This window comes from Thunnus thynnus, chromosome 8 (genome assembly GCF_963924715.1).
Source record: "Thunnus thynnus chromosome 8, fThuThy2.1, whole genome shotgun sequence".
In the NCBI taxonomy this organism is placed as follows: Eukaryota; Metazoa; Chordata; class Actinopteri; order Scombriformes; family Scombridae; genus Thunnus; species Thunnus thynnus.
The window spans coordinates 12,385,576-12,413,146 of NC_089524.1; the positions used below are offsets into that span (position 1 = coordinate 12,385,576).

The 27,571-nt window shown below is 41.2% G+C and overlaps 2 protein-coding genes across 4 annotated transcripts in view; one reads left to right on the forward strand and one right to left on the reverse strand.

Moving 5' to 3' along the window:
* dennd1b (DENN/MADD domain containing 1B) overlaps window positions 1-5,519 on the forward strand; it is a 108,458-nt gene extending 102,939 nt beyond the window's left edge. For both annotated transcript variants that reach the window (XM_067596544.1, XM_067596546.1), the window contains one exon: window positions 220-5,519. In XM_067596544.1, the coding sequence (XP_067452645.1) occupies window positions 220-1,077 (858 nt within the window). In that variant the 3' untranslated portion in view covers window positions 1,078-5,519. The remainder of the gene's footprint in view (window positions 1-219) is intronic.
* Window positions 5,520-5,771: 252 nt separating this feature from the next.
* crb1 (crumbs cell polarity complex component 1) lies at window positions 5,772-27,511 on the reverse strand. Of its 2 annotated transcripts, XM_067596547.1 has the most exons (13): window positions 27,029-27,511; window positions 22,943-23,179; window positions 21,577-21,772; window positions 21,260-21,399; window positions 20,731-20,913; window positions 17,316-18,281; window positions 15,490-16,040; window positions 15,065-15,230; window positions 12,421-13,363; window positions 11,645-11,689; window positions 10,822-10,944; window positions 10,589-10,715; window positions 5,772-6,804 (listed from the first exon to the last, which is right to left on the reverse strand). In XM_067596547.1, the coding sequence occupies exons 1-13, from the start codon at window positions 27,102-27,104 to the stop codon at window positions 6,586-6,588; spliced, it is 3,972 nt and encodes a 1,323-aa protein (XP_067452648.1). In that variant the 5' UTR covers window positions 27,105-27,511; the 3' UTR covers window positions 5,772-6,585. The 2 variants fall into 2 exon arrangements, with proteins under 2 accessions (XP_067452648.1, XP_067452649.1); XM_067596548.1 differs by lacking the exon at window positions 5,772-6,804 and having other exon boundaries at window positions 9,318-10,715.
* Window positions 27,512-27,571: the final 60 nt, after the last annotated feature.

The following is a 27,571-nucleotide window of genomic DNA, read 5'->3' on the forward strand; positions in this document are numbered from 1 at the left end:
ACATCTAGAAGTGAATAGTAACAACAAGCATCATCAATAAAGAACAAATGTGACTATTTAGTGAACTCTTTACAGCTTCTTCACCCATTAAGTAGATTGAGACTAAACCAAACTTTGATGCACACATGTTGCTTGAGTGATATAATGAGCAGATATGTGATGACACTCTTCATAAAAGTAATTGTTTTTTATGGTTATTCACTGTTTCTTCATTTCCAGAGCAAGGCAACACCTTCCAGCGAGTCTAAACCTGCAGATGACAGTGGCTGTGGTGCAGGCGGGGATCAGGGAGGCTGGAACATGGGCCAAGATGACAGTGCAGTCCACGGGAAACACCTTCCTCCGTCCCCACGCCGACAGCCCAACAAGAGCAACCTGAAGGTGTCAAAGAAACCTGCAGCAGCTCCTCCAATGCCCGTCATCACAGCTACGGCACCAGCCAAGGACACTGATGCCTTCGAGAAGCAGTCACATCTTGACCCTCACGCTCTACCTCCAGGGCGAAAACCAGGAGACCGCTACTCCTACTCGCCCTCACTGTCTCATAGAGTTACACCCACGCAGCCGTCTCCCACTCTCTCTCACACCTACAGTTCCCCAGTAACCGTTTCTCACCCAAACTATTCTCTACCAGCGAGCCGGCCTCGGACCATTTCAGACCCCCAAGCCAGCACCGAGCCTCCTCCTCAGGCCCAGAACCAGACTGCCTCCACCAGCATCCTGAGGAGGAAGGTGCTTTCCAAGGAGACAGTGAGGCACTACCAGGAAAAGGCTCTTCAGAGGCAGGGCAGCAAGGGCCACATGGAGGGTCAGGGGAGCCCGTCGAGGAACAGCCAGTCAGCTATGCAGGTCCCGTGGGAGAAAGAGGTGTCCAAGGAGGGGCTTCTGGGGCTCGGCCTGTGTCTGGGTCAGGGTAAAGGCTCTGGGGCGGCTGTGGTTCAGGATCCTGGCCTCCTAGAGGAGATTGAGTCCATGTGTTGCCTAGGCTCAGTGCTTCACACCAGCCTGCAGCTCTCACAGGTTCACTGCAACAACAGTCAACACCAGGTCCAGGGCAAAGCCACAGACGAGTCTTAAGGATGTCAAAGACTCTGTGTCTGTAAAATGCCATAGGTTCTACTGAAATCTATTCACTGTAATTCTATTACAATTAGTCATAGACGTCAATTCAGACCTTTTCTATCTCAACACTCAACCATCAGGAAACGTTACAAATTTGATGTCATACAGGTCGCCACGAACAGAGAGCCACAGCCAGTAGGACAAAAACAGGAAGAATTGGTGCACTGCAAAACAGATCTTCTTCTTATCAAATAATTTCTGTCTATAATTGAGGCTTAAAAACCTTATTTTCTTAAAAGAAGTTAAAAAAAAAAAAAGCTGCCAATGTAGTATGAATATGTCATCTTTTTTTCCAGTAGAACTCTCCTTGAAATGAACGTCTGTATCTTTTGACAAAAAAATAAGGCAGGTCTTTACTTTAAAATGAAGAAAAATAAAACTTTATTTTAGAAAACACTTGAAAAAAATGAAACAAGTAAAGATAAAAAATCTTACTGCAGTGGAAGATTTATGGAAATACAACTTTTTGTGCTCAATAACAAACAACAATTACTTGATAAGAGAAAGATTTTTGCAACATGTATTTCTGTCTGTAATTGTTCTAAATTTCGTGACAACACCTACATTTTCACTTGATGTATTTCTCATCTCGTAACGTATTCACAACTGAATGCCCCAAAAAAAGACCCATGAATAATATTTTGGGGGAAATATAAGTAGCCAACCGATAATGGAGGAATTTTTCACCTTCCCGAAAGGAATTTAGAAAAAGAAAACTCAGTACTTTGTTAGGATGAAGAAGGGACGATATCTCCTCATCACACCATCATGTCAGTGTTCCAAACATTTCACATGATCAAATTGAATTTGCACTCGTAGATTAACAAATAGTTCTCAGTCGTTACTACTTGGCACTAAGACTATTTGAGCAAAAGCAACAAAATGAGACAGGATTTTTCGGACACAAAGTCCACTTGGGCCTTTGAAACTAATTATACACTGTGTAATATATTTTTTTTTTATCACCATGCCTTAAATGGACATGTGATTTGTTTTTTAATACTCTGGTGTCTTAATCAATAGATACCATAACAGGTACTTTGTAATCCGAATCACTGATAGTGTCAGATCTTAAATGCAACAGTTAGTAGTACTTAAACAGCACTGTATTTCTCTGGATCCATAGAATAGTTAATATTTATGATGTGCTTTAAGCTGCTGTTTTTAATTGCATTCCAGATAATGAGATGTGCATGTAGAAAACCTCTCTCTGTCTGGCTCCTCTTCCTGTGTTCCTCAGGACACGTCTGTCACTCTGAAGAGGAGCAAATACAGAAAAATGTTAATGTGGATGATCTGATGCCAGTGCCCAATCTCCATTTTTTTATTTTCTCTCTTTTTCCAACATCATCACTCTCCCGCTCATGTTGTCTCTTTTTTTCTAATTTTCTACCATTTAGTACTTTCAGGACATTTTTCACTCTTTTGACCTTTTAAAAAATGGCGGCCAGTTGTTGCAGAGCTCATGAGGTTTGGAGCGGAGGTGGAAAAGGTGAACTTTAAAGTATGAGGCTGGCATTCCTCTGTACTATATGTTTCTTATTGTCAACAAATTACATGAAGACCGAAACAAAAAAAAAACTACATTATTCCGTCTCTGAATGTGTTCAGACTTTTGTGGCATTTGGGTCCAAGCTCATTTTACTGTAGACAAAAATCTTTAAAAATCGTAGTTTTTTTAGTTTTGAAAAAGGCAAAATCATTTCCTAAAACTGCTGGACGCTATTTTTTTCCAAACGTTACTCAAACAATGCGTAGTGCATTTCTTCTGGACTAGTTTCAGCCGTGGATTACCTGTTAGTAAAGAAAATTAATTGTTGGTTTAGGTCTTTTCATGGGATTATTTGTCATTAAGAAAAATATAGGATATCACCAGACTTTTATAACTCTTTCTGCCTGTCTCCCTTTCTTTGCTTGTCTTTGTCTCACAAGAGGAAATGCAATCTCTGCCCTTCTAGGTTAGAGTCACACACTGTCATGTAATGCAGTGGTTGATGATTGTACTGTAAACGCAGCAATACGGTTCTCCTCAGAGAGTAGCTACATGGATGCAATGTGTACAGAGTCAAAAGTGTTTCTATAATGGACTCTCCTGTGGAGAGAAACGCTGCGTCCAGAGATCGGATCGTGGTTCCCATCATTCTCTGCGTCGCCACATACCCAGAGAAAAGAGGAAAGCTTTTTCATGTGTTCTTGTGTTGGGATTATTACATTTATGGTTCGTTGTTCTTAAGATTTATGCCAGACGCCAGTCGGTGTGGCAGTTTAATAGCAGCTTTTTCTCTACTTTTTGAGTGCTGCTCTGCGTTAACGATTTGCTCATAAAGTCTTTGGCGTGCTTCTAAAAGCCCAGGAATCAGTCCTAGTAATTCCAAAAAAGGAAAAATTAAAAAACAGACTCCAGAATAATTTCTTTACTGGCCCTATTCATTGTGAACACAAAAAACATATTTACTATGCAAATATTTAAAATTCAAAAAGGTAATTTTTTTTACTACTAATTACTTTATAATGCATTGATTCTACTTGAAAAATAAACAATCACAATCAAATTAGTTTCTAAAGGGAGTAAGCCACATGTGTCCCCAAATAAAAAAATAAATAAATAAATATCAAAGACTATTTAACTGTGTGTGAGATGAAGTGTGTCTGTGAGTGTTAATGACAGAGTGTATGGTGTGCCTTATACAGTAAGCGTACCACCCGATATAATCAGAACAAGGTACAGTATTATAGAGAGGAGGAGTATGCAATGTTTCAGACCACCTTAAATCACAGTTAGGCCCTACAAACGTTGGTATTTATATGATAAACAGACACAAAAACATTTGTGTCCTGAAAAACAGAAACTGACCTGAACTGAACTTGGGTTCTAACGTTGTTTTCGTAGCTGTTTTGTTATTGAGCTCGGCTGAAGTCCAGCTGGAGTCAGTGTTTCCTTTGCTGTGGTGGTCAGCGGGAATCCTCCTGCCTGTATTTAAGAGAAGATCTCTGGGTTATTTGTCTTTTTGTTAAATAGGTACTTAATTTGAGTCTTTTATTAGGTGATTACTTGTATAGTTTGTGCTCTTTTTCTTTTTGTTTTCTCTCTTTCTTTTTTTTTTTTTTTTTTAAAAAAGACGCCCTCATCCTGAGCTAACTGCATTAAAAAAATGTTTCTCAGAGGAGATTCTCTAGTTGATTTCATATTGATGAGAAATTATTTTCAACTGAATAGACATGTATTTTTGCTGGCTTGAGTATATTTTACATGGATAATATATGATTGGTGTTGTATGTTGTAAAAATGACACCTAATATTTGAATGTTTTAGATTTTATTTTTTTGAAAAAGAAAAATATAGAGAGAGAATATTAACAAATGTCCCATGTAGCCATTCATGTTAAGAAGCATTTGACACCTTCTAATCAATTTAAGCAGACTGATGCTTGCTTGTACATGGTACAGTGCTTACTGTCATATCTGCATGTATGTACAGTACCTGTATGTATTGTATGCTATTGATTTTGCTTTGTTTAGTTTTTCAGATGTTTTTTTCTTGTATTATTATTTCAGTATTTAGCACTTCCATCAAACGAAGAATGATGGAAATTACATGGGGTCTGGTACAATACACTCATTCTGCCTTGCATTTGGATATTGTAGTGTTAGATGTCATTTGCCTTGCATTTTATGCAGGAGAAAACATTTCTACTTTTTTGGTTACCAGCTACTGTAAATGTAACTGCAGAGGTCTGTAGAGGAGAAATACTTGAGCAGTCAGCTGCTGTTGAGGGTGATTAAAAAACAAAAAAAACAAAAAAAACGCTTTAGACTGATCCCGTTTACACTAATGTAAAACAATGAAGAAGTTATTGTCAGGGGATTTACATTTCAATGTCTGAAGGTTTGTGATAGCTAAGAATACCCAACCCTCAGTGTAAGACGGTACTCTGCTATTAATACAGCGTAAAGTAATTAATAAACATATATATATATTAAGTATGATAGTCCTGAAATTGCAAGTTTGGAGTGAGAGGTGACAGAGATTATGTAGCAGATTTTACAGAAAACACAGGTTCAACTTTACAAAGAGGATTAACATCACTGCCCTCTAAACCACTCATTTATGAAATCAGACATATTTTAAGTGTAGTTACAGTATAGGAGAAGTTACCTTAATCAATTTTTTTTGCTCTCAGTCTCTTGTTTGGGTATTGTAATGATGATTAACTCTTCGATATGCCATTTACTGATTTTCTGATTCTGTGCACACTTGCATGTTCTCATTGCAGAGTAAACAGCTGTCTTAAAACAACTGAGGTCAATCTAATGTGCTATTGATGAGTAACTTGGTACAACTGCACACAATGTATGCACTGTGAACTGAAAATAAATTATACTGTTTCATGCTTATACATCTCTGGCCTCATTTATAACCACATTTCTCTATTAAGACAGAATGTATTTTACATACAACATATTGAGTGTGTGTGTGTGTGTGTGTGTGTGTGTGTGTCAGTGTATTGGTTTACTGATTAGACAAACACTAAAGTAAAAATATAAATTCTTTCTTACAGTGGCACCAAACTGTTCCTAAATAGACACATGAAACTTTGTAGATATAAAATGAATCGAGACAAATAAATTCACTTTAATTAAACAGCACATTTTCTATGTACAGTTGCCAACAATTGAAGGTAGAAATAAAAATCACAGTTTAATATACAAAATAATCATTACAGTGCATACACTTAAAATGACACAGCTGTCTAGACATTTCTAGTTTTTAACAACATTCAAGTCGGCCCAGAGGAAGCAAAGCAACTATTCTTGACTAGTGCAACTAATCCTTAAATCGGACTCTTGAAGGACATAATTCTGTCTGTGAGGAGCTACGGAAAGTGAGAACGTTCAAAAGAATCAATGATGACAGCAACATTCAGCATATAGACATGTAATAAACAAAGAATTAGAAAGGCATTGTCCTATAATAAATACACATGGATGAAACTTAAGGAATTTAAATTAAAAGGACTATTTGTTTGTCCCAAAGTCTGGTTACATTTTTTTGGGGTGCTCGCTGGTACATCAGTTCTACAAATATGGATCAGGCACAAAGATGCAACAAACTCAATACATTCTGAGCTCAAATCTTTGTATTTAGATGGATGTACTGCTGGAGGCTAAAGCAAGGTGCAGCACAGGGTAGAAAGATAGATGAGGCACTGGGATGCAAAAACACAAAAACGGTGTCGTGAGATCTCATCAGGTCTTCCAGCATGTGTTTATGCAAATGAAGAATGACAGCTGTAATTATAGGATGGAGGAACTGAGAGGTGACAAACGTGTTTATAAGCAGGCTGCAGATATTCTGCTGCACAGTTCAGATGGATATCTCTTCTTTTATGATGTTTTAATCCAGCATGGTCCTCTGTTATCAGATGTATGTCAGTGCATGCAAACACAGTTCCCACCTCCCTCTCATATGAGCCTCTCCATAGGTGGCGGCTGCGTGATGCTCCACATCTCCACTCGAGATCCCTCCTTCTCCTGCCGACTGGGACTGTAGGTGCCGTGGGTGGCACGGCGGTTTAGCGCCACCACTAGGCCGACAGATGTCAGGATGAGAACCAGCAGCAGGGCGATGGAAACCAGACTGATGGACAGTAAGAGGTCAGAGGTCAAACCCTCTGAGGTCAGCTGGAAGGAGGTGGGAAGGAGACAGGAGTCAGAGAGGTTGGCTGCTTACTGGAATTACTGGAAAGTATTCTAAGATGCTCACACACAAGATACATTGTTTATTTCATCGTTTCATATCACTCTCGCACAGTTTCTTTCACTCACGCACTCACACACAGTTTCCCTCTCCTCACTGCTTTACACTACACCAGGCGCTCCACGCGTGCTGCCAAAGTGCTGATGGATGCGTTTCCCAGCTCAGCAGGTGGGTAGCGACCACCAGGAGCCTCGAGTTGCCTCGAACCGAAACCTCCCTCCGTCTGCCGCCTCTCTCGCAGTTTGGCTACAGCCAGGGCCAGAGCCAGCATCACCACTATCGCCAAGCCAACCAGACACGGTGCCAGCACGGCAGCCACCCGCGAGCTGTATGGAGCACGCTCCATCTGTGGAGGATCACACACACGCACACACACACACAAAACACACATGCATATTTACACACATACATACACACAGGCAAGATGCTGCCTGATGATCCCATCAGTCCAAACACCCCCAGAAACACACTCACACACCAAAAATAGCTCATGCAGTCACACACATGATTCTTTTCAAGCAGGAAGAAAAGCTGCTTTACATGAAGTGTCTGATTTGGATGCAGGTGTTTTAATGACTTGTGAAACCTGCTAACATTCATTTTTAACTTACATCCCTGTGGCCCTTTGATCTTCACACACACAAACAGCTTCATCACCAACCAGGAACATAATCACCCTACATGCAAACACAGCGATTTCAGACCTCACCAGTCAAACCTAGTGAATCAAAATGAGTCAAAGCTTCCAGTGCAGAAGGAGAGTGATTGGTTAACATTCATTAACCAGCAGCAGAACACGGAGGAGCAGATGCACTTACATCAGTAGTTCTGGTTGGTGTGATAGTCGTGACAGTCTGAGTGGTTGCTACCAGGTTACCAACAGCACAACAGCTGTAAGTATCACTCCATAACACTTAAAATTCTGGTTGACAGTATCTTCATGACTAAAGCTTCTTACTGAACTTGTCACTCTATGAAAAAAAATCTCAGAAGTCAGCAAACTTTACACTGAGCAATCAACATGGAGACATAATTCTAATAAAAATACAACCATCCGTATCCTGAGGCAAAAAATAACTTATGCACTCATGCTCGACGCTGCAGATATGACAGTTTCTTTCCCTCGCTACAGGTCCTTTGTTGACTCCTGGAAAGTGCTTACCTGTCACTGCAGCACAGTTGGCTGTCAGAGCGAGTGTGACACAAGCGAGCCGGAGCAGCCTGCAGCCAGGACCCGCCATCAGTCAGCGACTGCCACACACACAGACACGGATATGTCTAACTAACCAGTCTCTAAGGTACACAGCAAGGCCACCCTGAAGCCTCGGCAGAGCAGCTTCGCACACAGAGACAGCAGCAATGCTTCCCTGCTGTCAGCACTATCAACCTGCTCTGCATGTGTGCGTGCGTGTCTGTGTGTGTGTGTGTGTGCCTGCCAGATAAGCTGCCCTCATATGTTTCTGTGAAGCAGACCGAACTTCTGTGAATGCCACCAGCTCTCTGCTGAAACTGCACTTCAGCACCAGATGCTGCTTTTTCGCTGGCGCAGCACATTTCTCCCTCTCTCAAAGGATGGCCACATCAGTGCCGACACTGAAAAACTGCTTTCCATTTCCTCCCCCCACTTTCCTCAGCATTACCTGTGTCTGCAAAGGATACACGCCACACACACACACACACACACACACAAATACATATGCACACACTTGAAAAATGCAAGATGGAACAGAGGAGGCAGGTGTACAAGAGATGAGTGCCATTGCCACATACACTACATGGTCAGAAGTATGTGAATACCTGAATATTGTACCCATATGTGTTTATTCAAAATCTCATTCAAAATCATGGGCATTAATCTGCTGCTGTAACAGCCTCCATTGGTCTGTAAGGGCTTTCCACGAGATCTTGGAACCTGGCTGCGGGGATTTGCTTCCATTCAGCTACAAGAGCATTAGTGAGGTTGAGCACTGGTTAGGCAATCAGGCCGGGGGCTGAGCCAGGTCAACTTCTTCTAATTTGCACTAATTTCTTTATGAATCTCACTTTAAAGAGGTAAAAGGCTTCCACAAACTGCTGGCTAGCCCAAACCATGAAAAACAGGCCCCTACCAGTAATACACAAAAGTAAGGCTCTGTGCCTTTGCTCTGCACGTGTCTATGAACTTGAACTATTCTGGACTATACTCACACTACATCTTGTTAGGAGAGATTAAATGTCTATTTTTGGCGTCACGGTGGCCACCTGACTACACTTCTTTACACACACACGCACACACCCACTGATACACGGTTAGGAAATCAATGAAAGGGTTTTGTTAATGTTCGACTGAAGTTTGTCAGGAGGTGAAAATGGAGGAATGAAACAGAGAATTAAGCAAATGTGTGATGATGGAAGAAAAAAAAAACTAGATGAAAAGAGGACAGACAACGAATCAAGCTCATAAGAAAGATTTTTTTTTATTTGACAACAACAAAGACAGACTGGATTTAAACAGACACTGGACATGAGGACAGAGAAAGACAGACAAACAAGAAGTTACAGTCATCCACGGATTCTTCAGCATGACTGAAAGACAGACGACTGCAATGATTTTTAAAGGTTGACCACACGGTGACTGTTGATAGGTAACATTCAAGCGGAGCCGCAGAGAATTTAAGCTGAAAATATCTTCGCCTCTGACAGGAAGGTTTAGAGACAGAAACTTCTTCTTTGTTACAAAACAATGCACAGCAGCCAGTCAGTCAGTCAGTCACCACAGTGATCTGAACGCACATCAACAACAAAGTCAGACATCCTGTCGTCTTCGAGCCCCTCTAGGTGCTTTTGTTACTACAACACTGTTTTGATAGTTCATACATTTAGGCGTATGGAGCTCCCAAAATCCAGCTCAGACGAGACTGACAGGATATCTTCAATGAGAAACATTATAAATAATACTTATATTATAATGTTCTTCACTTCACCAAAAAGTGCATTATTGAATATAGACTATCTCTCCCTTTAGAACACAATAACTATCCTGTGCAATGTAGAAATTAGTAATTAATTGACAAGTTGATAACAATCAATTCTAATAATCTTTTTGGACTTATCAGACAAAATAAGCAGTCTGAAGTCATCCGTTTGGGCTCTGGCAACTTGTGATGGACATTTTTCACATTTTATAGACTAAACAATGAACAGATTAATTGTAATAATAGTGAAAATAATCCTTAGTTCTAGTCCTGCAATCACTTTATTTTCACTGTTTTGTCTGTACAGAGATTATTGCTGCTCTGATCCATAGCTACTTAAATATGTAAATTAAGTTATTATCTAACTACATTAAATAAGGTGCTTCATTTTAAGGCACAGGAACAGCTCTGCAGTACAGTTAACCCGACAACTACACAAAAAAAGTCAACTAGAGAAATATGTGTGCAGCAGGTTGGTTTTAAATATTTCCCTGTGCTTTGTATAGAGAAGTACTAGCTATTCCCCTCTTTTATAAACAATGAAACACCCACACACATGCACTGACGAACCTTCAAATCCCACTCTGCATCCACTCTTTCACAAACAGTCCCGCACACATACATGCACACACTCTCACTCGTTGTCTCCCCAGTCCACCTCTGGCTCATCGTCCAGCCTGAGGATGAGGTAGGAGAGCAGCTGGAAGAGGTTCTGCCACAGCAGTACGGCCACGTAAAAGTAAATGTCGCTTACATCCGTCTGGCACATGTCCCCGGCGAAGCTCATGTCGCACACGCAGATGAACTTGTTGATGAGGTTGCGGCAGTAGCCTCCATTCAGACACGGGTTGGACTTGCACTCATCCACCTCCTGCTCACACCTACAGACACAGAAACAGAGATGGATGGACAGTACATTTTCTCTTGCATCCATTTTTCCTGTTTACAGGTTTTCATGGAATGATTTTTCCTGTTTTTCTATCATACCGGTGTCCAATGAAGCCAGGTGGACAGTCACAGGACAGCTCTCGGTCAGTGCAGTTGCCTCCATTGAAGCAGGTATAGTTTCTGGTATCATCGCCGCACACAGAAACAGGTAGCTTGGGCCTCCTGGTACAGACAAACAGAAAGGGAAAATGTGCGTGTTATTTCAGTTTTATTTGAGGCAGTAGTGTCAGAGGTATTTAGAGGTTCAGTGGGTCGTGTGCATTAGAGTTTGTCGTCTTTACAACAGCCGGAAGCAGACGAAGCAGCCAGGCAGGAGCTGTATTGTTCGACCTCCTGCTGTTCCCCCACAGGGGGGACAAAGAGGCTTAGGAGCCGACCAGGATAATAAGTTTAATGACCTCTGGCAACTATCCAGCAGCAGGTGTCAAATCACATGTACAGGAATGAAAAAGCCAACCATTCCTCCATGACCTCTAGTCTTTTATACTTAATTTTGCCTGGAGCGGAGCAGCTCTGTTCCAAAATCTGCTGGTAACTTGAAATCCATCCCTCAGTAGTAACAAAATACCAGTGTTTTTTCATTTTGACAAACGCACAACTTTGATAGGTGAAGTTTTACTTTAGATGCCGAGAGTCATTTTGAACTACAGCTGTCACTCATTTGAAACAGCGGGTATCTCATTCATGTTAAAACAAACAACGTCACAGGGAGCGTTAATATTAGCTTTGCTTGGCATTTTGTTGCACGCAGTTGAACAAAAAAAACTGCAGACATTGTACATGACAATTGAGAGACAAATATCTAACAGGAAACAAATAGGGAACACCTGAGAAATAGGAGAAAAAAAAACAAACTACTTACACATTTCTGACAACAATGTACCATGGAATTTCTTCAACGCGTTCACTGGAGAGAGGAACAGAAAGGAAGATGGGGAAAGAGGGTAGAAAGAGACACAAATAAGAGACACAAACAAAACGAAGTCATTTTGATGAAAACTTTACAGCGTAGATGTTCGCAGTAAAGGGAGATGTGCAGCTTGTCTGGTGGCTTGCTTAGCGAGACACTTGCAAAGGCTTTTTCCTTGTGCAAAAGAGGCAAAATGCAAGAGGCTGTGTGTTTACAGGATAAATGGTTGGAGGCGTTCCCCTGCTGGTTCTCCGAGGCAAACTGTAGATGACAGGGGAAAGAAACTGGCGCTGAACCAGAGAGCCTTGTGTTGTGAGACACCACAGCAGACTGAGGCCTTTTCTGGCTGACACTAGAATAGAAATGCAACTTCTGAGACGCTCACTGCAGGCGTGGTTGAAATGCTGAACAGAGACAGAGATGGGGAAACATTTACAGTGTAGGGTTTTGTTTGTGTTGTGGTGCGGTCCCTTGTCTATGCAATTTGTCTGAGCATTTATTTGTGTATTTTGTGTTTACTAACTAACGAGGCTCCTGAAACCGTTCACACACGAGCAAAGTCGTATTTAGAGCATGAAATATTTATGTTGGGATCGTCTCATCTTCCACTGCTTGTCTTTACTTTCCACAAGCCTAAGGGACGATTCTATATAAGGGAGTATTCTTTGCAGTTTTATTATATTCTATTGTCGGACTTTTTTCCTTTTGCATTAAACACCTGAACTTACTTGCAAAGGGGTCCAGTGTAGTTCTCAGGGCAGAGGCAGGCGTACCTGTCTGGCCCGTGCAGACAGGTGCCTCCATGGGCACACAGGTGGTTTTCGCACATATCCACCTCTTCCTCACAGTCCGCACCTGCGTAGCCGAACTCACAGGTGCACTCGTAGGTCAGACCGTTCACGCTGCAATTGCCGTGGACACAGGGATTAGAAGCGCAGGTGTCGGTGAAGAAGTTGCAGCGCCTCCCGGCCCAGCCCTCAGCACAGCTGCAGTTGTAGGAGTTGAAGAGGTCCCGGCACTCCCCTCCATTCTGGCAGGGGTTCGGCTGACACACGGGGGCCCCGCTGCAGCCAAGGAGCGGTGGATGCCATGATGTCTGAATGAACTGCTCCTCCTGCAGGCGTGGGAGGTTCACGTCAGAGGAGCTGAAGTAAGGCAGGGCAATGCTGCCCACCTCTACTGTGCTCAGGCACCCAGTCAGAGACCACCCGGCATCCGGGGCCAGGCCCCCCAAGAATATGTCCACTCCTTGCTTGAGGAAATCCAAGTTGCCCCCCTGGTGCCTGGAGGTGCTGGCTTCATCTATTTCTTCATCCAGCACAAGAGTCCACCGAGAAGTAGGCGCCCAGGGTGCTGCCATGAACAGATGGACGCTGTGCCACTCACCATCACTGACACTGCTCCTGCTGCTCAGGCTGACTGTAGACACTGCCTGCTCTTCTTCCGTCTCCTCTCCTTCACCTCTAGGAGTGCTCTGAAGCTCCATGAAGAGAAAACCATCCTGGATAGAGAGTGTGACGAAGGCTGAGTCCTTCTCTGCGTGTAGGATGGCTGCATTACGCCTCCGTGTGCGCAGGTTTAGGGAAAGGTTAGTTAGATTGCGGAATATGTGGCCGTTTCCCCGGTAGGACAACACAGTGCTGTCATTCAGGAAAGTTGCATTGGAGTAACCTAGGAGGTCAGGAGGAGATATCTGTAAGGTATATTTCTTTACACATTAACACACTTATTTTGTCTCACCATTGAAACCTTTTTGTGAGTGTGGCTCATCATCTGTTTTTGATTTTTACTGCCTTTATGCACAATAATACAAAAAGGGAATCAGGCAAGAGCACTGATTCTTAATTTAAAGATGACTGATTGATGATAACACTCAAATCATTGTAGGCAACTACATGAGGTAATTTATCTGTAATGAGCAGGTATTTGTTCCTCAATGAGTTAATCACTGAAGGTGGGGTAATTTACAGGACAGATGGACAACACAGCAAATCATCAATAATCCCAGCAAAAAAAGGATAATCTGGCCTCAGGCCAATCCTGCTTTACGGAGCACATATACTGTGTGGGCAGATTGAGGCCGGTATGTAAGCAAGCATGTTGTATCACTCTGTTACATGATGACTAACATAATGATGACACAAATCCACAAACAAGGTCAAAGATTAGGTAACGCACATAGACTGTAGTCTAAGAAGTAAACAACTCCATAGTCTGGGTTTAAGGGCTTTTAAGTAACTGAGAAATGACATCAAAGAGAAGATAACAGCAGAAACAGGCAGCAAAATGGACCACTAATAACACAGCACAAAAATTAGCTCATTTTTACGATGCTTTGGGGAAATCCAACCTCACCGTTCGTTATAAATAATATGTAGCAACTGGTTCCCTTTAACTGTCTGATCATGTAACAATTTACCAAAATGTAAAATAGTTGACAAATTAAATTAATGTATCATATTATCACATAATGAAGCATTATCATCACACTGCTACACTGACAAAGTTCACAAGGGTGAATAATAAGTATATGAATAATATATGATGATGTGATACTTCACATTATCACATGAAAATATGCTGTAATTAATATATGACATTAACAGCTTGGCTTGAATAACATTTTGAAGTCTTTTAGAGGTATATTTTATCTCAAGTTGGCAACTTATTATTACCTAATCTAACAGTTTTTTTTTGTTTTCTTTAAGATTTCTGGCATTTTACACCTTCATTACAGACAATAGAGAAATGATAGGAAGTGAGGGAGAGAGATAGATGCATCAGGTCTTGAACTGGGGATGTTGCGGTTCATGCCCCAAAGCTACAGGGGCACTCCATCTAACCATCTAACAGTTATTATACCATGTGTGACATCGTTTTTTAACTAACATTTTCTGATTGAAGGTATCTTATAAGGTGCAGACAATTGTTGGACACAAGTCACACAAATGAGCATGGGGGATTTGTCGTGCAAAATTGCTTTGAGACTTGAGTTATTTGACACTTGATACTTGAGCAAATACATTAATTTCTCAAGTTTTAGCCTTGTATAATTGCAGAGCAATGAAAAGACAGTGTCAGACAAGCACATGTACATAGCTACACACATTGTATGGACTTGGTGTCCACTACTGCATGTAAAAAAAACACTATAAACATAGCGGTTTATGACTTGATTTGAAACTTACTCTGAAAGACTTGATTTTGAGTTGTCTCAATTAACTTGTGATGCATTTTGGGTTTGCCTTTAAAGACTCTACTCATACAGTACCAATCAAAAGTTTGGACATATTTTCTCATTTAAGGGAATGGGAAAGTGTCTCCAAACTTTTGACTGGTACTGTAAGTCTTAAAATGTTGGACTTCACTTACATTCATATCCCTGGTTCATTATCCTGCACTCTGCATCTATGGGGCACGGTGACAGCTCGCACCACCTGACCTCTTCACAGCGCCGCCCTGCTGTGCTGGCCGGGCAGGTGCAGATGAAGTCGTCCCACATGGAGTAACACATTCCCCCATTTAGACATGGGTTCCTCTGAAGATGAGAAACAGATAAAAGGGGCTTACTTTTACCAAATTCTGCATAATATCTGTTTGATCCCCTTACACTAAAGATGTGAATACTTTCATAGATGTGATTCATTTTAAGATTAATTTTAATCAATTCCTGCACACTCTGATCTATTTTCCACTAAAGAAAGACACTGTCCCTGGTGATTAATGATGAGAATAAAAGACTGACAAATGTTACTGGAAGGACACCAACACTTTGTGTAAACAAGTTGTTCACTCACACTGCAAGCGTTGTCACCGGAGCAGCCAGCAGTCACATTTTCCATGAGCTTCAGAGGGCAAGATCTCACTGAGGTGTCCAACCCGAAGAACTGCAGCCTCCTGTCATTGATCCTCAGGTCCTGGATACAGCCTTTAAAATATCCACCAAACTCTGATGTTGCCCCCATCTCCAAAAGACCTCCAACATAGACAGTATCTCCTGCTTGAACACTGACTGTCTTGACCTCCACATCACCCTGTTTCTGAGCTGCCACGTACAGCGCCATGCGCTCCTCCACCACCTCTACACTCACAAAGTGGACTTCGCCGTCATCAATCACACTCTCCGACTTCAGGCTCTCAAAGTTATTGAGCTGAACTGTGACCTTGCCGTCCTCCAGCCACATGTGCAGGTACTGGCTGCTGCTGTTGGCGAGGGCCAGGAGGAGTCCATTTTGCCTCCTTGTACGCAGGAAGAGGGAGATGGAGAGGTCATGATCCAAATCGTCTATGACAGTGAACGCAGCATAGCTGTGAGAGTCCTCGTTCCCAAAGCGTGCAGTTACGTGTTCTGCAAACAAGGAAAAACATGAGAAAACATCTTCATGTGTTAACTCTCAAGTGCCTCAAAGCTTGACCAGCATGCATTATAAGATGAATTACTGTAGACAGGGTTATATGTTATATAAGCTCCACAATATCACTTATTTGCAGTGTTTTGGTTGTAGAGGAAAAAAACTTTTGTGTAACATCAGTTACACAAAAAGTGTAACTGATGTCAAAAAGAATTCACACACATAAATCTGTGAATATCTTTTATGTACCTTTAATTTATTTAGTTGCTGCACAAGGGTGTGAAATAAACATAGAAACAATAAATACTATTAAAATCGAATTATGATAGATTTCAGTTCGCAAACTCTGTCTGTACTTGCTTGCAGTGAAAACATAGAATCACCAAACAAGCAAGAATCTGAAATTTAAGCAAATTCAGATGAGCTTTCTTGAAGAACGGGAACAGAGAGAGGAAATCTAAGCTGCCACCAGCCCTCATGCATGTTCTGTGTCCGCTGTCAGCACTTTCCGCTGTGGGTTGGTCACCTTATACGGCAGGCGAGACATTGAGAACACATAAAGGACATACAGAGCATGACAGGTCATATAAAAGCTTGCATGTGTATGGGAGTGGAAATTTCAAGTGTACAGGTGTGTGCATTCATGAGCATGTGAGTAAAAGTGCGTCCAAATTCTCCCATCTGACACCGTGATCAGTAATCTGCTTTGATAAGACTCAAGAGGCTATAGATAGCTTAGTTTAAAAACGGAACTATTAAACACTTTCAGGGCAAACTTTAGTGAAAATTACATTTATTCATTCTCTTTATCATTAAGTATCTGATGTTTTGATCACAGTTTTCCATAGTCTACTGAATAGTGTGCCATTGCCTTGCATGTTCAGACTATTTCCAAAATAGACTCCCTTATATCCTTAATCCAGTGTGTTAGATAAGAGGATCTCTGCCTCTGTCCTTTACTTGGCTTTTGATTGGCCTCATCTCTACTCCCTTCACTTCTGTTACACATCAGCAACGGAGGATGTTATTTAATTATGCAACTTAGAAATTTTGTGGGAGTGAACTACTACCCAATTGATCAGGTTAGCTTAAAGTTTAAAGACTCTGGTGATGTTGTGTCTGCTTATCCCAAACGTTTCCCTACTGCAATGGAAATATTCGTTTATTTTTCATAGTGTATGTGCATTTAAAGGAACAGGAAAACCAAAATCTAACCCCATTTTTACACTGTATTGCAGCTATTTGACTTCTCCATTTGACATTTAACTTACCCTCTTCACAGTCCTGCCCCTCGTAAGGCCTTGGACACCGGCACTGGTAGCTCTGCCACAGGTTGACACACTGTCCTCTGTTTTGGCAAGGCACGTCCAGGCAGCGGTCCCTGTGGCTGCAGCCAGGGGACACATTAACAGCAGAGTCGCTCAGCCACTCCTGAGGGACGATGAGTTGCCAGTCCACAAACACATCCTGCATGCAGCCAATGAATGCTGGAAGTGGAGAGTCCTCACTGGGGCCATTTGAGTCCTTAAGCACTCCTCCAATAAAAGTGTTCTGAGGAGGTGACACCAGCCCGGTCAGGATGCTTTGGACTGGGGCAACCTTGTGACATGACTGGCTCTCACAGCTCCCAGCGTCATCCAAGAGTTTCAGGCTGAGCACCCAGTGTCCGAGCACAGCCTCGACAGAATGCCACTCTCCATCCGTGACATTGTGTGGAAGCTCCAGAACCTGGGTTGGGCTCTCTGGTTCAGCCCCAGTAGGAGCCTCCTTCCTCAGCGTGAGGCGAAGCTGCCCTTCCTCCAGCTCCAGGCTCAGCAGCAGCCCCCTGCCTTTCCGCTGGAATAACACCGCCCTGGGCAAAACAGTCTTGAAGCTCAGGGTGATGTTGCAAGAGACCTCGGCATCCACAAGCGGATTCTGAAGCAGCAGGTAGCCGCTGCGTTCAAAGGAGAATGTGGTGGGGGTCTTGCAGAGGTTGCCAGTGTACCCAGGCGAGCAGGAACAGGTGTAGCCGTGAGTCCCATCCAACAGGAAAGGAGAGCAGGAGCCTTGGTTCTGGCATTCGTGGCCATCACAGCCCACAAGCCTCACATCACAGTTTATACCTCCATAGACGATACCATCGCCACTCTCTTTGAGGCAGTGGCAAGTGTAGCCCCCAACATGGCTTTCACACATGCCCCCATTATGGCAGGGACTTGGGTCACACTGGTTTATCACCTCCTGGCAGAGGGAACCTGTCAGCATGAAAGAATAAAATAAAATCACCACTGTGTTTTTTTTTCCAGCAACAGAGGTCAGAAACCATATTACCATTTGTGGTTGTTGTCATTAAACAACTTAAAACATGATTACAGATGTCAGTTATGTAATTAGCCATCACTTATTGTCATCACGCTTCAGTAGTCTTATAAGCAAAAAGATTCCCCTTTTGTGAGTTTAACAAGTCACATTCATACACTTGTATTTGACTATTATGTGGGCAAGTTACATAATAATGGCAAGTGCAGAAAAATCTGGACATGCCCAGTTTTTTTTTTCTTCGTTGGACAGGATATAACGGACTACTATGTTCCTCCTCTGACACAGATTCTGTTCTCAGCCACTGTTTTAACCTGACACAATCAATTCATCCCTACTAGAGGCAAAGCTTTCAGGTATTAAACACCGTTCTCTTCGCTGGTTTAGGCACATATCCGTGTACCCGGCTATTACTAGAGCAGTCCACGTGTTTACTTGTAACTGGACTTGTCCGTGTACTGCATTATCCTCTTAACATTGTTTGCCTGTTTGATGTGTTGTTGTTATGCTGTTGTTGTGATCAGCATTTGATATTTTCTGCAAATTTTTAGATCTCAAATCTAAAAAGGATACACTGAGTAGACATTTTGTACAGAGAGCAACAGCTATAAGGCCTGTAGTACAACACAAAACCACCACAGAAAAAAAACAAAAAACAGGTGGTTTGCTGCTTCGCTGCACTTCAGTTGTTAGCTAATTTACTTGTTTTATATTAGAAGAAAGAAAAGAAAAAATAACATCAGAATTTGACTTATTATGTAACACTGTAATACAAAATATCTACTATTACAAAAAGGTGTTACATTGTTACCTGTTACAAGCAACAGAATCCCCCAAATCCATGGTGTGTGTGTCCACATCATGCCGTCACTCTTTCCCCCAGAATAGCCCCAAACTTGTCTAAGTGCACCATATTAGTTTGTGTGTATACAGGCCATCCCAGTGGAGGTCTGCTCCTTGTCTACTTCTCTATAGCCACGTAGGGTTGAATAGCTCCAGTCAGGAGACCGGCAAAGCCAGATCCTGGGGATTACTCTAATGCTATTTGGCCACCTTACTGAGTCAGTGCCACTGCAACTGGCAGAGAGTCAATTTTTAGAACACAACTCCAGCCGGCAACGGCTCACAGTCTTACCTTCACTGCTAGATCAAGTCTTGTGTAAGCAGGAAGACTGACAGGGTCTGCTTTTGTAACCGGAAAGTATTATTTAATACAAATTACAGTGTGAAGTTTCTCTGGACATGGCTACACCAACAATATGCTGTGAATATATATTTAAATGTTATATGCGTTATTATGAACAATATTACCTGTTTCCAATGCAAATTGCTCACTCATTTTGCTCATTTGTAGTTAATGGAGCCAGGCTCAGTCCTAGAGCATTACACATCCAAACAGCATTACAGTATAACTCAAATTAAAACTAAACTTTATGTGTAATTTTTATGTGATTATAGCATCATTCATTATTGGGATGGCATATGGATTTTGTTTATATAAACAAAGAGAGAGAGGCAATCCTGGTGAAAACTGACAGTGAATGTCTGTGAATTGCCAGTTGTGACTGTTCATGCTACCACTAGGGAGCACCAAAGTCGGAAATTTTCAAATCCTATACATAGTGCCTAAGGTCAGTTCTCAGAGTCATAAATGATTTGGGAATGTATGTGTTCATATAGTATATGTGAATTTGGTATTTTATGGCATCCTTTTTTATGTCTGTCCTTTGTAAAGCACTTTGTAATTTGCTGAATTTGATAAGTTATTATTACTATTATTATAATATCACAAAACAGACTCCGCAGCCCTCATTTCTGACTGCTTTCATTGAGAATTATTTTGAGGGTAAAAAATATCAATACAAGTCTTGACAGAGAGGTCTGTGGATTATTCTAAGTAACCTGTACACTCTTTCTGGAAAATCTTGATATATTGCTGTTGCAGTGCTTTGCAATTCATAACACTAGTTTTTCAAATATTTTAATGCTTTGAGCACCACAAACTAAATTCAGTTCACTTCCACTGTTGGGTGCCATTTGCAGTCTCAATGGCAGATATATTTTAAATCTTCCCTGAAGTAAAACTAAAACTATCTGAACTGACACTGTTAATATACAAGTATGTAATATATAGAGGACACTTTTATGTATTTTGATAAATAGCAAAATACTCTCATTTAAATATACCCTCTAACTCTGCTGTTGCTTCAATCAGCACCTGGTCATTCACCTGACTATACGCACTATTTACTGATAAGACAACTTTAGCGTCTTGTGTGTGTCAGTGTGAATAACATAAGCTTCTCCATCCTGCAGAATGTATTGGAAACTAACTACTATTGTGTATAACCAGACCTGTGTAACACATAATTAATTCAACATTACCTGTTGTCCCCGAAGGACAGCTGCAGATGTAACCTGCTGCACGCTGCTGGTCATAGTGTTCAGGCAGCAGAGGCTCGCTGCCATACAGGTGCTGCCATGACCTCTCAATGCAGTGGCCTCCATGCATGCAGGGGCTGCTGGCACACTCATTGATGTCTATCTCACACTGATGACCCTCAAACCCTGAAACGAAGATGCAGACAATCTTTTGGGAGGGAATAATGTATAAGAGTCTTTTCACATCTTAGGAAGAGTCAAAACATCCTGAAAAGTCAGATTTCCGTTGTGTTTTCCCCATCATAGCTTTAATTAATGCCTGTTTGGTGTTACTGATGTGTTCACATGCAATTTGACACCTGTAAACACACATATTTCTATTCTCTCTCTGCAAATTAGATTCCCATCTCTCACTCTTATCTCTATGTTTCTCTTCCCTGTCTCTCTTTACCTTTCAAATCTCCTCTGAAACTGTAACTCAACAATACATACACATATCCCTGTTAACCGTGTGACAGAATGTTTCATTTACCTGGCCAGCATTCACAGCTGTAGTTACCCTGATCGTCCTTACAGATGGCGTTGTTGAAGCAGGGTTCAGAGTGGCACGACGGCTGCGGCGTCTCACAGTGTCTGCCAGTGAAGGCTGTGTGAGAGCAGTCGCAGCTGTACCTGAGAAAATCAGACAAAAAGATAGTTATGATTCGGAAATCACGTGATTCCAATTATTTACAGTATTTCTTCAGTTTGTGTTCTTAAGTGTAAAATTGAAATGTATAAATCTAATTTCTATTTTTCTGAACTTGGAAAGAGCAACTTCTTTTCAGTGACTGGGGCTCGGCTACTTACTCATTCACTCCATCTATACACAGAGCCCCATTTTGGCATGGCTGCTCTTGGCACTCGTCAATGTTGATTTTGCACTGGTGTCCCTGGAAACCGGGCAGGCAGGTGCAATTGAAGCCACCAGCATAGTCATGGCAACTGCCGCCATTGAGACACGGCTGTGATTGACACTCATCAATCTGGATCTCGCAAGTGGCCCCTGTGAACATCAAAGCAGTAGAGATGTCAAAGGGCCGGTGATGCTGCTGCAGAGACTGAGGGCAGAGGGTGAAAATGAATAAAGCTTTTATGCGGAGTCACTGTGATCATGTGTGGGATATTTACTTTACTTTTATGTCACAGCAAGGCCTTTGTAGTTGTTTACTGTTCTAAAGTAGACTCTGAACACAGTACAGTGTATTCAGTATCTCCCTCAGTGTATCCCTGCACTATCAAAAAGAAAAAATATCTATCTATCCATGCAAAGTGGGGATGACAATAAAAGTTTATCAGGTCTTAAAAAACTTTAAAAGATGACATTTTTGCTGTCTGAATGCAGGAAAACAAACACAGTAAGTCATTTGAATCGCTGACTCCATTTTGCCTCCTTTCAGATTGGTTCATCAGTGATGGTTTAGCTAGTTCACTCTTCATTAAAGGTGTCCTGTGGAGTTTTCCTGTAAACAAGCTTAAGTTTACATTCACTGTTACTCACAAAAACTAATGTATGTATCCTTGTAATCTAACAAATGATTTAAACAATGACAATTTCCTTTCTTACAGAACATTTGAAAAAGTGATTTTTTTAAACTACTTTACATCCTGCAGTTTAAATCTTCTTCCTCTCTGCCTTTGTTGGTGCATTGCTGTGTTACAGCCACCTGTGGATCAGTGGAATAGTGTGAAATGATTGGTAGGACTGTGTATCGCATCACCTGCATGCATGAGAAAAGCTATCGCACTACTAGAGTCTAAAAACTCCACAGGGAACCTTTAAATCAGGTAGATTTGGTGAGGTTTAAAATATTACTGTGCATTGAAGAAGATGAAATGCCTTTTTTTGGAAAAAGAGATCGAAATAATTGTTACATTAGATGTCATTCTCGTGAACTCTCACAGGGACAGAGTGACATGAAAAAAAGGTTGGATAGAGCACACAGAAAATGACATGTTGTTTGAGGCTAACATAAATTTTGCACTTCTAAGCAACAATGACTCACGATTCAATCTTTTACTCATGTTAAAATTATTTCTTCTTCTGTCTTCTTATGCTGAGATGAGACATTTACACATTTAAGTTCTATAGTTCTCGCTAGTAATTTAACATATCTGAGAAACCCTTAAACATGGATCCCCTGGACATCTTAACACTAGATTCATCCTCACTCACCGGTGAATCCAGGAGGACACAGACAGGAATACGTGCCCACTCTATCCATACAGGTGGCTCCGTTCCTGCAGGGCTGTGAAACACATTCATTCACATCAATCTGACAGTGAGCACCCTGGAAGCCCGGCACACAGAAGCACGAGTAGCCATCCCCACGCATTCGACATAGTGCCTGGTTTTGGCAAGGGTTTGGTGTGCACTGGTCCACATCTGGAGGCAGCCCGTCAGGAGATGCACCTATGAACAGATTACATTCAAAGTATTAATATTAATGTATACTGTATGTCATTGTTTTTGGTGCTTATGCTGTACAGACAAACAAACCCGGTGTTATTGCAAGAAGGTATTACAAAGTGATTACATTCAAAACAGTCTCTTCAATGACCGCCTTTCCTATGTACTACATACTGTAGTTATTTGCATCTGTGTACATCGATGCACTCTATTGCTATTCTAGTTTAATCATGTCTGGCATGAAGCTCTTTTATCTTTTCTTTGATTACATAAAAGCTTTCTGTCTAGCAGTTGTCAGTACAAGAGCTTTAAATTTAAGGGCCTCTTAAGGCGTCATGGCTGGCTTCCATGGTAACCCATTCCACAGTTTGGCTCCACCATTCAATCTATTTCCATGGTGACTGCATCTGACCGAAGTCAGTCATTTGAGGCATTTTTTTTTCTTTATTCTGTGTTTTAATCAGCCAGACATTAATGACACACTGCCAGAACTCTGTATTCAGGTCTTTTAATTTCAGTCAACACTTGCCATACATACTAATCAGAGGATCAGCACTTGATCCTCCCCAGAAACTACAATGAATAGCAATTTTTCTGAAATTGTGTGTTACGGACTGAATCAGGAATCTGTTTAATAATCTATCCAATACCTAATAAACAAATATTATGTATAGAATTGTTAAATTACCTCAGTCAAGTTACATTACACTGCCAACCTAGCTCTTTTATTTTGCTCTCCTTCTAGTGTGATCATACATTTTATTAGCTTGATAATTAGACTGAAGTGCCATTTTCTTTCACTTCATTTTTCGTTGTTATTTATTATTCTGTTTGAGTTGCTGAACAAATAGGAGACATGGTCGATTCAGAGGTCTTGGACCAGATCTACATTCTATGAAATATTTGCAAAAAAACGTTGCTGCATTTCATGAACTTTCATGTCTCCTTAGAGGGTGTGTTGTGGTTAATAATAAATTTACAAAAACAGAGGGTTTTGTCTGACATTTCCATGTAATCCATACTTTTGTATTGTTATTTAATTGTTCAATTGTATTTAATTGTTCATTTGTTTAAGAATTATCTTGGCAGCAAAATTATTTAGAAAAAATACTAAATTTTGTATGTCTCTTTTTGCAAATGTAACAAAACCAATGAATGGAATTGAATACAGCTCATGAATGTAAAGTGAACTGGCTGCTAAGGACTTTTGACCTTTGAACCTATGAGGAAAAGACCAGCAGCTGTGGGTGATCCAATGAGTTTGCCACACGGCCTAATGTGCGTGGGAACACATAGAGATATAAAAGCACCATATCTGTCATATTAATGCAAACTGAAAAGTATTCTTAGATGTATTCTGTAAGCCTGTAAACCCAAGAGATCCACATTTAAAAAGAGTTGAATTACGTCAGACTTCATTTGTAAAAGTAGACAAATGTCTCAAACTTTTAAATCATGTCCAGAACAATGTGGAAAATGGTAGAATTTTAATGAAGTTACGCAAGCACCCATTCAGGCAATGGAATCTAGTTGCAGGATGGTAATTTGGTCTATAGTCAAATCTCAATTAACAACTGCATGTTTTAGAATATTCTTTTAAAAAATGTAGCAATTTCCTTATCCTCTCAAACTCTGATTTCCCTCTCACACTTCCTCTTAAGTTTATTTCATTTGGAAAACAATTCCACTCTGAATAGCAATATCACATATACAATACATGCTGCACTAACTTAATGATAGAGTGTCATTGCATTGAATTATTATCATGCTTACACTGAGTAAAATATTCCAACACCAACAAACCAACACAATATTTTTTATGCCTACATCACCACATGAAATGAAAATATTCTAGATGATTTGTGCATAATATTACAATATATTTGGCATGTAATATATATTTGATATCTCTGAAAATTCTGGGATCCTCATTACAACTTAAAATAAAGTTCAGTGGGTTTAAACAGCTTCTGCACATCATGATGTCATGAAGCTGCACCCACCAGTTGGTCAGATAAGGTTTAAGAGGTTAAGAAACAGTTTCAATGTGACCTCCTGAGGAACTCCACCTTCTGTTGAAACATTGCTGTTTTCTTCACTCTTCACTCTCAAATCATATATCATGTCCACCTTGAGACTTGCCCCCTACAGCTCTTACATACAGTATGCAAGAAAACATCAAAGACACATAGCTACCAGCAAGGCATCTCAAAATTGTCGTTCCCCAGGCAGAACAAATGGGTCCAGAGCTCAGAGACAATGATCCTTGTAATCCAAGGAATGTGCATAAGGGAGACACAGAGGCATGATGCCCCACGAAGGAGGCTTAAAATCAGCTGAACAAGTGTTGCTTCTATTGGATGATAATCCGACTGCACCATCCAATGGATTTTGGATGGATGTGGCAACACTTGCAGGAAAGATTCATCATTATAAAGCATTTGGGGGAGCACAAAAGTAGCCACGTTGAGATGAATAATATTCCTCACAGATGACAATCACGCACAATAATCAGCCATCAAGAGCCCAATCAGGCTGAGTGCAGATTTTAAAGACGTGGGAGAGCGCAATTACACTCCAGCTTCACCAACTCAGGCACCAATCTTCTGTCATTGGTGGAGGTCAATCAGTTTCACAGACAGCTGGCAGGGTTCTCCAGGAGCAGCTTATACATGTCTAGACTTAGACTCAGCATGACTGAAGTACAGAGTGAGGGACCCGGGGGTGTGATGGAGATCTTTGTTATTATATGCTCTGACCATATGCATATATTAGAACTCATTACAACAAGGATCAGCCATTAAATTCAGATCAGATCAGAGGAATGTGTAGGCCTATATTATAAGACTTACAAGCTTATAAACATCATGGAAGAAGAAGTTATTTATAATCCATATGTGTAATTTAGAGGAAATCATGTGTTCCCGTAAGATTTGCTTTTTACTGAGCCCACTGGTCTTCCAGTATTCCCCTGAGGCAGAGTTCAGTGGATTCAGAGCCCAGCTCCAGCCGACCACACATCCCCTCCCACAGCATGTAAAGCTTTTTCATATGCAAATTGCTTCTGAGGGTCTTTGTTAGGTCCTATCTGGAGGCCCTCAAATGGCACATGCGGGACACCTGACATCTCCTCCAGACCGATGCATGTATGCGTGTCTGTTTGTCTCAGTGGCGATAACATGACATGTTATTGGGTGTTTTGTAGCGCCTCAAAGACATATAGTGCGTCCTCCTTTTGTCCCATCACTTGTCCACACACCCCCACCGCCCCCAAATCCTTCCATCCCCCTCGTGGGTCACTACACTGCCCCCCAACTGTTAGATCTCTTTTAGTCATCTTGCGCTTTTCTGTCCTTAGAAAATGTGTAGAGATCGGCAATCAGAGATAGGCAATGATGTCACCTCACAGTCTTGTAATTGAAATTCAAAGCATGGACTGGTTAAAATGCAAGCCAATTACTACACTCAAAATTAAATTACAGAAGCTGGTATCAAATTGGACACTGTTCTAATTATTTTTACAGTTTAGGGAAACATTTGGATGGAAATTTTAATCAAACAGCAGTGTTTTAAAAGTCTGGTGATGCACTTGCAGGCTTGAGAGAAAGCATCCTGCATGGTGAATGTGGGATGCAAAAACAAATTACTCCAGTTTTGTAGAGAGTCAAATGCAAAAAGCCTGAAGAGCCTAATACTACATAAATAGATAGCATATTATAATTAGGGGAATATATGATGACATAAAGAATGGGAATAAACTATATATTCATGGTTGATAATAACTGAAAGCTGATCAATGCGGGGGGAAAAAACATGAAACTCTACAAACTGGATAGAAGAGCAGTCACTTACCATCTATCACCAACAGTGATGAGATGAGAATTGTGCAGGCAAGTAATTCAAAACTATGATACCGAATTAAATCCATAATCGTGACAGGAGATCATCCTGCTCGCTGTGTTGAGGTCTTGTCAGATACTGATATCTCTCTCTCTCTCCCTCTCTTTGCTTCTGCTGCTCCTGCCTGCAGCGTCTCATCTGTTGTCAACTCCAGGAGCCACTTCACGCACACTTCTCTTCCCCGCTGGAGCACCATCAAGAGCCTCCATCACACATGATGGGAGGAAAAAAAAAGAAGAAGAAAAAAAAAAAAAGACTACAGCGTGCATGGCGTGCAACAGGCGACACACACCCGCCCACACAGGAACTGGGGGATGTATAAGGGAGGTAGTTACAGCAATACAAAGACGATAATTGATGTCCCTCCATGATTAGCATTAAAATATAGGCTATTATTTATGATTACAAATATTTTACACAGACATTCATTTTATAATTACATATACATGTACTTTTTTCCCCCCTGCAATATGCATGTCGTGCTCATTTCTGAAC